At 45.3% G+C, this 11,538-nt stretch overlaps 2 protein-coding genes across 3 annotated transcripts; both read left to right on the top strand.

Moving 5' to 3' along the window:
- Nucleotides 1-1,022: 1,022 nt before the first annotated feature.
- On the top strand, nucleotides 1,023-6,798 carry ddx4 (DEAD (Asp-Glu-Ala-Asp) box polypeptide 4). 2 transcript variants are annotated; one of them, XM_034603568.1, is made up of 23 exons: nucleotides 1,023-1,058; nucleotides 1,229-1,259; nucleotides 1,333-1,381; nucleotides 1,504-1,551; nucleotides 1,630-1,680; nucleotides 1,960-1,980; nucleotides 2,772-2,825; nucleotides 3,180-3,224; nucleotides 3,325-3,351; nucleotides 3,456-3,500; nucleotides 3,589-3,621; nucleotides 3,706-3,741; nucleotides 3,822-3,866; nucleotides 3,953-4,095; nucleotides 4,458-4,610; nucleotides 4,688-4,842; nucleotides 4,952-5,081; nucleotides 5,162-5,328; nucleotides 5,430-5,575; nucleotides 5,658-5,757; nucleotides 5,828-6,098; nucleotides 6,199-6,306; nucleotides 6,392-6,798. In XM_034603568.1, exons 2-23 carry the CDS (start codon nucleotides 1,239-1,241, stop codon nucleotides 6,473-6,475), a joined length of 1,932 nt encoding a protein of 643 aa, XP_034459459.1. In that variant the 5' UTR covers nucleotides 1,023-1,058; nucleotides 1,229-1,238; the 3' UTR covers nucleotides 6,476-6,798. The 2 variants fall into 2 exon arrangements, with proteins under 2 accessions (XP_034459459.1, XP_034459468.1); XM_034603577.1 differs by having other exon boundaries at nucleotides 3,180-3,227; nucleotides 3,328-3,351.
- A 574-nt stretch (nucleotides 6,799-7,372) lies between these two features.
- On the top strand, nucleotides 7,373-11,491 carry ccdc14 (coiled-coil domain containing 14). Its single transcript, XM_034614266.1, has 11 exons — nucleotides 7,373-7,491; nucleotides 8,534-8,589; nucleotides 8,685-8,757; nucleotides 8,868-8,940; nucleotides 9,100-9,204; nucleotides 9,370-9,906; nucleotides 10,044-10,182; nucleotides 10,288-10,361; nucleotides 10,455-10,598; nucleotides 10,737-10,839; nucleotides 10,934-11,491. Exons 1-11 carry the CDS (start codon nucleotides 7,399-7,401, stop codon nucleotides 11,343-11,345), a joined length of 1,809 nt encoding a protein of 602 aa, XP_034470157.1. The 5' UTR covers nucleotides 7,373-7,398; the 3' UTR covers nucleotides 11,346-11,491.
- Nucleotides 11,492-11,538: the final 47 nt, after the last annotated feature.

Below are 11,538 nucleotides of genomic sequence, written 5' to 3'. Positions count from 1 at the left end.
CATGGATGCCATTGACACATTTTTTCAAAATAAAGTAAAATTGGGGTGATCAGCAAGAAGGTGGGACAATTCACTCCGGAGGTGTTTAGCATGCGAGCAAAACTCAAATCAACACGAGTCATACGACCATCGGACACCACAGTGTATTTAGTTTGCGGTGGAAGTAACTTTTATCGGTTTGTCTGAAAACAGACCCGTTGGGGGGTGTGAGGGAGGGAGGAGGAGGAGGAAAGCAACGGAACTGGCAACCCTGGGCACCTGTAGCTTTGCGCGCTCTGCACACGGCCTCGACACTAGACGCTACCCGCGAGCTGAGCTGCACGTCGAGGCACGAGGCGACCACACGAGGCGACCACCCGACCACCACACGAACATTTGGTAAATAAATTATACATCTACTCTAATTATTTATCCCGCTATAAGTTCGTGAAACATGTCAAGACACAGGACCGAAAACGAATTCGTATTTCGCTGTCTTTTGCTATTAGTGCCAGGTTAGCTAATTTTACTTAGCGTCACTTCTGCGTATATTTTCGTTCGTGGTTTTGAAATCTGCGTGAATTCTTGTATATTTTTTGTTGGTTCATGCGGCTCCATCGATGTAGCAGGTGCTTGTCCCGCTCTTCGTGTGTGCGGGGCAATTAGCCACCAAGCTAGCTAACTAATGGCAGCAATGGTGTTAGCTACATGTGGGTTAGCTTAATTTAGTGGGTTGAAAGTTTATTTGGGGGGAGGGGGGTGGTTATTGAATAAGGAGAAAGAACCGGGCAATAAAAACAACCTGTTAAATATCTGTCCCAGCGAATTCGCCCCCAGTTTGAATTGGTAGCTTTAGCTAAGGGTTAGCTTAGCGCGAGTTAGCAAAGAAAACGCACGAGGCTGACGGCTCCCGCTGCTCATCGAAGTCTCGCGGTATTTTGTTCTTCTCAAATGTCGCCAACGAAAGGCTGCTAGCTACACGCCTCTGCGAATCAGTTTTACATTACACTTCACATGTTTGTACATGTCTACTAACTCTAATAACCTTTCTACATATTGATTATTTGCCAGGACAAGGGGGGGGGATTAATGTTATAAAATATGTCTATAACAGTATGTTTGAAGCAAATGCGATAGAGTTCACCTGGTTCCAGAAGAAAAATGTCTTTTATTTTCCCCGTTGACATTTCAGAAAATCTAAATAATATATTATTGAAAGGGAACCTGAATGTATAATTGTGTTTTTCAGGTGAACAGAAATGGACGAGTGGGACGAAACGGTAAGGCAGTTTACTCACTAAGTACCAAAGAAAAGTACTCATTTGCCCGACTAACATTTACTCCTGATTGTAGGAAACTGCTAAAGGTTGCAATGCACCAACCAGCCATGCATCAAGTGAAGGTATGTTCACTCTTCTTTCACATCCACGTTGAACCTGTAAAAAGGACTAGTTCTGCCCTTTTAAGCTTTTCCTTATCAAGTTAAAACAATGCATTATTTAAAAATGATCTGAATATTTTTAGCCCCACAAGGAGACTCCTGGAATGGTGACCATGGAGGATTTGGACAAGGTAATTGAAGAAAGGATAAGCAGTGATTATCTCTACCCTGGGTACGTGGATAGATATTTGTTTCCTGTTTCTCTCCAGGCCGCGGTGGAAGAGGCAGCCGAGGAGGATTTTCAGGATCCTTTTCCTCAGGTGCCCATTGATCACATGTTATTGATAAGTAGGAGAATGTTAGTTGACTGACTGAACATAAGACAACGTCGCTTTGGCTTAATAACTTGTGAAGTAAGACTCTAAACTAGGCGGCTCAATAGGTGCTTCTACACAATCAGATCCATACATTAGGAATGTAGTAATATATGATATTGTATGGACATGAAGATAGACCCCCTGAGTAGGAGGACTTGACCTCCATTAGTATTGTGGAGAGAAATCAACTTTGCTTCTTTGCCCTTTCTTTTTTTTTTGTAGGCGGGGATGAGAATGGAAGTGGTAAGTACCAGTTCCATATCGTTTTCAGACATGACCTGTGGATAAAGTCTGGAGAGTTTGCCTTCACACATGCACAATGCAGCGGGATCACAACAGCAATTCAGCAATAATTATTCAGACTGAATGCAGCAGACAGCGGCAGGAAGTGATGTACCAAAACCCCCTGATGTGTTCTCGCATCGATTCTCTACGAGCTTTATACTACCGGCCAGGTGGAGAGTCAGTAGAAACTTTGGAGCTTTAGTGGAATCCAATTTTTGATGCTGATTAAAAGTCATATTGTTCAGCTTTGAAGGAGCTGCCATTTGCTGCTCTACCGTTTTCTACCACAAGGTGGCAGTATAGCACCTCAGATGTGATTTTCCAACTCACATTGTTGTAACAGAAATGATTCAGACTGTAGTTTGGATGTCAAATGTCTTATTTCTCATGTTGCAGGGCATACAATTGTCTTTGCAGCCCTTTGATATGTTAAATATAGACATTTGAAACCCAGAAAACAGTCTGAATCTTTTTTGTTTTGAGTGCTGCTCTGATTCATTATTACTTTTCTGACCACCGCACCAGATTGACAGGACAGTTGCTCAACCCGTGCCCACCATTTAATGGCATGAAAGGTGCTGCATAACATTGATCATTATTTTAAAATAAATAAAACTTACACCTATTTAAAAAAATATATAAATCCTCCAAGCAAACACCATCTCTTTATTTCAAATTCTCCCTTCTCAGAATATTACGTTATTAGCTCAGTCCTGACTGCTACTGATTCTCCAATTTGTTTTTTATAGATGGCGACAGCTGGAACAACACAGGAGACAGGAGAGGTGGTTTCAGAGGAAGAGGTGAAACACGAACTCTTAAAAACTAATCAACCCACTTTTAATAGAATTTATTGCTCTGCCTCAGATTTGAGTTTTCTAAACAAAATGCTAAATACAACAAGACAGGAACTTATCAATAGTGAATAATTAACTAACTTTCTGTTTTGAGAAGTTTTACGCTTCTGAAAACATGTTAAATATCAGACACCAGTCCCCTGTAGGCCTGAAAGGTGGCTCTAAAACTTTCATCTATAGTAAGCTTACAGATATAAAGTCGGAATTCACAGAAGAGTAATTCAACATTCATAGAAACATCATAGTAAGTCATCCATATAACCAAACTGAAGTCATGAATTCATGTGTTTATTTTACCAGGACGTAGCAGAGGGTTTGGCAGAGGTGACAGAAGTGAAGTGACTGGTAATGTTTTCATGTTTGGATCAGAGGCAACTTGGAATCAGATCAATTTGAAGTCCTCCTGAAGAGATTACAAATAATGTGAACTATCTTGATTTTACAGGAGACGATGACAGAGCGTGTGAAAGTGGCAAGTGTATTGTTTTTTGTTAAGCACCAACTACATACACACAAATAGTACATTTTCTCCACCATATGTGAATGTTTCATCTAATCACTGTACGTCATGATTAGGATTTAGAGGAGGAAGAGGCGGCAGTGGAGGAGGTTTCAGACAAGGTATTTGATTCAACCCCGGTAGAAATGTTATATAGTCTCTGTTTGAATTTTGAAGAGCAGAGGATTAATAGTTGATGATTTGTTGAAGGTGACCAGGGTGGCAGAGGAGGACTTGGAGGAGGTTAGTGAGAAACCATTAAACCTTTTGTTAGAATAATATTTTTTGTATTCATGTTTGTTAATGTTGGGTGTTTTGTGTGTGCAGGTTACCGTGGAAAAGACGAACAAATCTTTTCTCAAGGTTACATCAGTGTTTTTTTTTTTCATAATTTGCTTAATATAATTTTAAACATTTCACTGATGTGAGTGTGTGTGATACAGGTGAAGATAGAGATCCAGAACAGAAGGATGCAACTGAGGGGGAAAGTAAGTTGATGAATGTTTCCCTGTCAATATGTTAAACAGTCCAGGAGTTTGATTTCTCCACCTGTTGAATTTCTTTTCACCCTCAGGACCAAAGGTCACTTACATTCCACCAACTCTCTCTGAGGATGAAGAGGCTGTTTTTGCCCACTATGAAAGAGGCATCAACTTTGACAAGTATGATGACATTATGGTGGACATCAGTGGAACCAACCCACCGCAGGCACTCATGGTAAGAAGTGCTGAGCTAATCATTTGATAAAATACTAACAATTGATAACAGGTTTATTTAACAAAATCAACAGTTAAAAGACAATATAAGTTCGATTTACAAATGTCAACATATCAATTTAAACTGGAGAGATCAGCTCAAAGTGATTGATTAGAAAAGAGGAGAGGTGCAAAATGTCTTAACCAGCGGAGTAATGTGCCTCTTTGCTGCCAAGGGGAACCAGGTGGAGCCACCCTGATACAGTAAAGGATAAAGATGCAGCAAACAAGTCTAAACTGAATGAATGTCGAATAATTAAATCTTAAACCATTAAATATTCTTGAAAGTGTGTTAAGCTGGTTTGTTTCATGTGTTCTGCTCAGACTTTTGAAGAGGCACATTTGTGCGACTCCCTGGCAAAAAACGTCAACAAATCTGGTTACGTGAAGCCGACCCCTGTGCAGAAGCACGGCATACCAATCATCTCTGCTGGCAGAGATCTCATGGCCTGTGCCCAGACTGGATCCGGTAAAACGGTGAGATGAGAGTGAATCGCCCCCTGAACTGTAAGTGTAAGTGTGGGCGGAGCTTAAATGTGTCCTCCCTCCACCAGGCTGCGTTTCTCCTCCCCATCCTGCAGCAGCTGATGGCAGACGGTGTGGCAGCCAGTCGCTTCAGTGAGCTGCAGGAGCCTGAAGCCATCATCGTGGCCCCGACCAGGGAGCTCATCTGCCAGATATACCTGGAGGCCAGGAAGTTTGCCTTTGGGTATAGTTTAGATTTTGATAAAGAATCATTTAACGCTACAATTGTCTCTTAACATGTATGAATGAATGAATGAAACAATACATTTTTCCTGGCTTGTTGAATGTTGTAGGACATGTGTGCGTCCAGTGGTTGTTTATGGTGGAGTCAGTACTGGACACCAAATAAGAGACATTTCAAACGGATGCAATCTATTGTGTGGAACCCCAGGAAGACTGTTGGACATGATTGGACGAGGAAAGGTAAATGAATTAAGATTTTTCAGTTCTTCTGTCTTCAGCTAAAGTCTCAAACATGTAAGTGGTCGATGTCTGTGCTTTAGGTCGGGTTGGAGAAGCTGCGGTACTTGGTAATGGATGAGGCTGACCGCATGTTGGACATGGGCTTTGAGCCCGACATGCGCCGTCTGGTGGGCTCGCCTGGAATGCCAACCAAAGAGAACCGTCAGACTCTGATGTTCAGTGCCACGTACCCTGAGGACATCCAGAGGTCTGGACCCCAATCAGCTGCAGATTTTACTGCTTTACTTGTTCTATACGTGAGCTGGATTGTTGGTTTGCATCTATGAATCCTAAAGCATGTTCTCACAGGATGGCAGGTGACTTCCTCAAGACCGACTACCTGTTCTTAGCTGTGGGTGTAGTGGGCGGAGCCTGCAGTGATGTAGAGCAGACATTTATTGAAGTTACCAAATTCTCCAAGAGGGAGCAGCTCCTTGATCTGCTGAAAGCCACAGGTAATTTCTTTCTGGCGGCTATTGGATGATGGGATGAGCTTGCCTCTTCTGGTGTTGATCAGTGATCCTGGTGTGCTTGCAGGAACGGAACGCACCATGGTGTTTGTGGAGACCAAGAGACAAGCCGATTTTATTGCTGCTTTTTTGTGCCAGGAGAAAGTTCCAACCACCAGCATACACGGGTAGGTGACGTGTTCAGGACTCTACAGTTTGTTTTAATGCACATGGTTAACGTGTGGTGTTGTCTGGCAGTGACCGTGAGCAGCGGGAACGAGAGCTGGCCCTGACAGAATTCCGCTCTGGCAAATGTCCGGTCCTCGTCGCGACCTCTGTAGCTGCCCGAGGTCTGGATATTCCAGATGTGCAGCATGTGGTGAACTTTGACATCCCCAACAACATTGACGAGTATGTCCACCGTATTGGGAGAACTGGCCGCTGTGGTAACACTGGGAAGGCTGTGTCTTTCTTCGACCCAGATGCAGATGGCCAGTTGGCTCGCTCCTTGGTTACAATCCTGTCCAAGGTAAGATGGCATCACACAGTGCAGAGGTTGTGCATCACTAGTGGGTGGACTTGATGTGCAGTGTTGGCCCTAATTGTCTGTATATGATTTGGAATTACAGGCCCAGCAAGTCGTGCCCTCGTGGTTAGAGGAGCATGCGTTCAATGCCCCCGGTAGCAATGATGTCAACTCTTCCAGGAGGAACTTTGCCTCTACAGACTCCAGAAAGGTATCAGGGCTGACTTTTCAGTTTCATAATCTTTGACAGTGTGGCTGTCTGTCCTCAGTGTACTCACTTTGTCCTCTGTCCTCAGGGTCCCCACGGAGGATTCTCTCAGGACAGTGCAGTGCAGAGCCAGGTGGCGGCAGGTGCTGCTGCAGAGGAAGACTGGGGGTAGAGGGACTATTGGTGCAGCACATCCTCCCACACATCGACCTGAGCTGCTCTTATTTGCCGTTAAGCTTGTTGCATTTTTATCACTGATTTTGTTTCAATAGAAAATGGAATATGTCAAGTGAGGTGTTTAAATGGAGAAACCAGATATTTCTCCTGAGCGTTCGTCTTCAGACCTGCATGTTGTGGAAAGCTTTTGTTTTGTTTTATTCTTTTTTTAATTATCACTTGCATGAAAATGGTTAATATGTCTGAGGAGAGAGAACAATTAATAATTGTGTTCCAAGCTAAGACTTGAAGATTAAAAACAAGTTCAACTGTATAAATGTGTCCTGATTGATCCATTTATCATTAGAATGAAAACATTTCTTTATATAATGAGTCATCACCGCACTTCATGCTCAACAAATTAAACATGAAACCAAAATGTAAACTGCTCCAGTAGAATAGAAGTTTCTAAACATTCCAGCCCTCAGCACTGATGCTGTCATGTGGGGACAGAATATCTGAGGGCTGATCATTTTTATTTGCGTGGTTATAATTTAAATACAATATTTAATCTGTTGTAAAACTTGTGGGCTCCAATACAGAATTTATAATCATTTAAAAATTGTATTTGATTTCTGAAAAAGAAAACACCCCCAAACTTGAGGAAAGGCCTGACGGGGTCTCCATAGCAACGGCCAGTGAGGCGCATGCGTACTGCAGTAATGAGTAATGTGGGATGAACAACGGATAAAACGCAGTAATGGAAGATGAACTAGTGACGTTTAGTCTGACCTGAGGTCACGCACGTTTTCAACCAACGGAACTAACGCTTCCTGCCTTTGTAACTCCGCCCACGCCTTGCTCCCCTGTGATTGGCTGACCGCATGTTTCCAATTTTTCAAACAAACCGGAAGCTGTGGGCACGGAGCAGAGCCGTGGATGAAGGGAGCACTCCGGAGGGGGAGAAGAAGAACAGCAGCTGGTGGAGAACAGGAAGCGTCGTTCACCATGAAAGCTACAGCTAAACACAAGGTAAGCTAGGAGAGCTAACTGTCAGTGCCTCTGGATGTTTGACACGTGCTGCTCGTGTGTCAGTAGTGACAACAGACTGCTGTCAACACTACTGACGAGGATTGAGTCGGTGTGTTTACGTTCTACTTATAAGTAAAATGATGAAGGCCAAACGTATCTATAACTGGAAACAGGTCCTTTTTATACTGTTCCTGACAGTTAAGATCATGAACATACAAAGATCCCATGACCGGGACTTGCATGCTTGTTTAAAACCGTGCACTTTCAATAATATAGTGAATTTGCTGGTTGTTAACTCACATTATGGGATGTAGGGCTGGGTGAAGGGACACTTCATGAACCACCTGGGGTTAAAAACAATAAACACTGTCTGCATTAACAGTGATGATCATTGAACTGTGCAAAAACTATATTCTATTGCAAATGGATTCCTGGATCAATAAGAGTCAATCACAAGATTCTCCATGGGCTACAGAGCTGAATCACAATATATGCATAGCTATAATTTATCATGCAGCTTGAACACAACTAGATGGAAGTTATTTGCTGAATTTGAAGAAACCGAGATTACAAACATATATTCAAATCAAGCTTACTTATGACACAGAATATTGTGTTGAAGCAAACTTATCAAGGGGTCGATGCTAAAAACAGGAATCCTTCCTCTGGCACTGAAAACTGGTCGATTTAATAACCTTCCTGACGACGACAGGGACGTCCTGGTGCACTGATGATAACAGAATGTAATGGATGTTTAATTTGAATGTTTTCTTATCAAAAAACCTGTTTAGTGTTGATGCTGCTACTCTGCTTTCTCTGTTTTATATACTTTCTCTTTTTTGAAACAGTGGTGTCTTGCCCTAGGCGGGGCACACCTTGTGCATGACACATTCAAAATCAATAAATCATATATCTAGTTCAACCACTCGTAAGCTGGAGGGTGGTGTCTACTGTGTTTCTAAATTCCACAGTGTCTCACGTACACTAAACTAAACAGTAAGAGTCAGTTTGAAATGTGTGGCGTGTGGCTTGTGATTGGCAGGCGGTGACATCAGGGAGGCTGACGGGAGGAGCCAAGGTGCAGCCGCCCAGACGACAGTGAGCACGTCGGCCCTTTCTTTGAATTTCTTTTAACGTTTTACTCTTCATCCTCAGTGTACTGACAGTACATGGTGTCTAACTTGTGTTTTCAGAGTGAATCCGGGGCCGCCCGCCCGCCCCCCCGAGCCGGCCTACTCCCTGTACTCCACAGACCCAGAGGAGCAGGTGAATGGAGACATAAGAGAGAATGAATAATGAAAAGCACTTTCCTGAACAATGTTACAAAGTGGAGTCGGTACAGATGTGATGCTCACAGCTGTGTCCTGTGCTCTCAGGTCACCACTCTCCACCAGGGTCTGGACCGCTGTGCTGCCTTGCTCAGCGGCATCCTCCAGGCTGACACCACAGGTCGGATGAGTTTCATTAATCTGATGGCCGTTAGTAGTTAGTCAAGTATACAAATCCTATTCTGTCATAATGACACTGTGTGTGTGTGTGTGTGTGTGTGTGTGTGTGTGTGTGTGTGTGTGTGTGTGTGTGTGTGTGTGTGTGTGTGAGAGTTTGTAGAAGCCTCGCCAAGACTTCATAGAGCAGGGACGTGTGGAGCAGCCAAATCAAGACCTCCCACCTCACTGGGGAAGAAGTCCATTAAGAAAGTACCTAAAAAGACAGGTAGGTGTGTGTGTGTGTGTGTGTTTTTTGACAGTTTTACTTTGATACATTGGTTGTGGGAGCAGACAGGAATAGTAGCAGAAATGTGAGTGGTGATGCTTTAGAAACCAGTGGTTTCACAGTCATCTCATAAATTTGACTCATTTCTCTTCTCTCCAGCTCCAGTGCACAAGAATCCTCCGTCAGGCCAGCGAGGAGCAGGCAGCACCGCTCCAACACCCCAGTCCCCCACTCCGGCTGCACACTCAGGGGTGAAGCTGCATCCAACTCTGAGGCGAGTTCACACCAAAGCTCACCACTCCCCCTATGCCCCTCCACCGCAGCCCCAGACCTCCACCCCTCCACCCCAGCCCCAGGCCTCCACCCCTCCACCCCACACCTCCGTCCTCCTGTCTGTGCACCAGTCATCCTCTCAGCCACCTCCTGGTCAGACAGAGTGCCTGTCTAGTGACGAGCAGGAGTTTGTCCCCGTGAGAGACACCGACACCCAACGCGCTGCCACAGATGCAGCCGCCGGACACACACCCTCATATCCACACAGTTGTACCACGAAGGTGTCGGACATGCATCTGGAACCTGGTCTGGTTCAGGAAGTTCCTCAGGACGCTCACAGCAGGGAAATGTGCAGCGCAGGAGAAGAGGTGAAGGAGAAGACGGTTCAGTATTTGCTGGGAGAACTCAAGGCTCTGATCACTGGACAAGGTAACCTGCAGTACACATCCTGAAATCCACACATTTAGACTCAGCCTGTCTGTCCAGTGGTGATTCGACTCTAACCCATAGAGAGAGATGTTACAGCTGACAGCTTATCCACTGTGTGTGTGTGTGTGTGCGTGCAGGCAGTGTAGCAGAGAGGCTGCTCCATCACCTGGAGCAGGCTGTGTCCTCACCACTGCTGAATGACGGTGGTTTAAACATCCACACTGAGAGCGCTCCAGACCTGTCGTCGCTGCACGACCACAACCTTCAGCTCCGCAGGTACTGCAGCACGTGGACCCTCACCGACTCTGTGTGTTTGTGTGTGTTTCCCCACATAAGTAGGCTACATTAAACGGTGTGTCTCTGTGTGTCTCTGTGTGTCAGGCGCGTGAGGATCCTGAACCAGCAGCTGAAGGAGAAAGAGAAAGCAGAGAGGGACACGGAGAGTAACTCGGAAGGTAATCTGTGTGTGAGTGTGTGTGCACTCTGTCACGATCACAGATGGGGACTAAAAGGGGAATGTGAATAATTTGACCCGTGTGTCTCCACAGTGACGATTCTGCAGGAGGAGGTTACCACAGCTCAGTGCCGGCTGCGAGAACTGCAGCATGACCTCGCGGAGCTCCGGAAGGATCTTCAGGACACGCAGAGCCAGCTGAGAGGGCGAGAGGCAGAGAACGCAGCCGTCAGGACAGGTTCTGTGATCTCCTCTGTGTCCGTCTTACCAGCAACGTTTAGATATATCAGACGAAATAGATTCAACTGAAAGATGGCTGACGCGGTGGAGATGCCGTATACGTGTGTTTTTATTGTGCTGATGTGTTTGTGTGCAGACCTGGAAGCAACTCGAAGCCGGCTGGTGGACGCGGAGCGACAGAAGAGCGAGTGGGCCTCACTTGCTCAACAAAGACTGGAGGAGATAGAGAACTTGAAGAGGTGCGTGTTTGATGTGTGATATCAGTGCTGAGAGTAATGGGCAATGGATTCTATAACTGGGAGATCTCTCTTCTCTGCGCCCCGTCTGTTTCAGGATGCTTCAGAGTCAGGAGTCATCAGTTTGTTCTACAGTTGTCGAGTCTCTGCCGACGACGCCACACCAGCCCCTCAACGAGCGCGTCACCCAGTACCTGATGTCTCTCGGCCGGTTTGATCCCGCGCCCGCCGAGCACATGGTCGCAGAGAGGGAGAGAAGCACCTCAGACAAACCTGCAAACACTCAAACTGACCAGTCCCAGCGTCTGAGTGAAGTGCAGCCGTGCGGGCGGCGGCTGGACGCCACGCTGTCCCACTGCGACGTGGAGTCTCTGTGGTCCGACTGCAGCATGAGATCCGGGTCGACCTTCGACACCAGAGACGAGGCGGCGTTCAGGGACGGCCTCGTGGCTCTGGACGCCAGCATAGCCAGTCTGCAGAAGACGATGCAGCTGGATCTGAGGAGGTGACGAGCTGTTACATGAGCTGCTCTCCACATTGTGTTTTCATCAAGATCTGCTCGAGCTGCTGTTGTAACCTGCACTTTGCTCCTTTTTAATAATTTATAATTTGAAGTGATATTTAAGATTAGAAATAAAGCATTTTTTTGAAAGTATTTTTCTTGGACACATTTGTAAAAGAACAAAAACTCACTCACTTCAA

The sequence above is a fragment of the Hippoglossus hippoglossus genome, chromosome 2, assembly GCF_009819705.1.
Source record: "Hippoglossus hippoglossus isolate fHipHip1 chromosome 2, fHipHip1.pri, whole genome shotgun sequence".
NCBI lineage: Eukaryota > Metazoa > Chordata > Actinopteri > Pleuronectiformes > Pleuronectidae > Hippoglossus > Hippoglossus hippoglossus.
This window is presented reverse-complemented; position numbering and strand designations above follow the sequence as displayed.

Coding starts and splice junctions, on each gene's coding strand:
- ddx4 (XM_034603568.1), top strand. CDS start 1,239: ATGGACGAGTGGGACGAAACG. Junction 3,622..3,705: donor CAGAGGAGGACTTGGAGGAG/GTTAGTGAGAAA, acceptor TTGTGTGTGCAG/GTTACCGTGGAAAAGACGAA. Junction 4,096..4,457: donor ACCCACCGCAGGCACTCATG/GTAAGAAGTGCT, acceptor TGTTCTGCTCAG/ACTTTTGAAGAGGCACATTT.
- ccdc14 (XM_034614266.1), top strand. CDS start 7,399: ATGAAGGGAGCACTCCGGAGGGGGAGAAGAAGAACAGCAGCTGGTGGA. Junction 8,941..9,099: donor CCTCCAGGCTGACACCACAG/GTCGGATGAGTT, acceptor GAGAGTTTGTAG/AAGCCTCGCCAAGACTTCAT. Junction 9,907..10,043: donor GGCTCTGATCACTGGACAAG/GTAACCTGCAGT, acceptor GTGTGCGTGCAG/GCAGTGTAGCAGAGAGGCTG.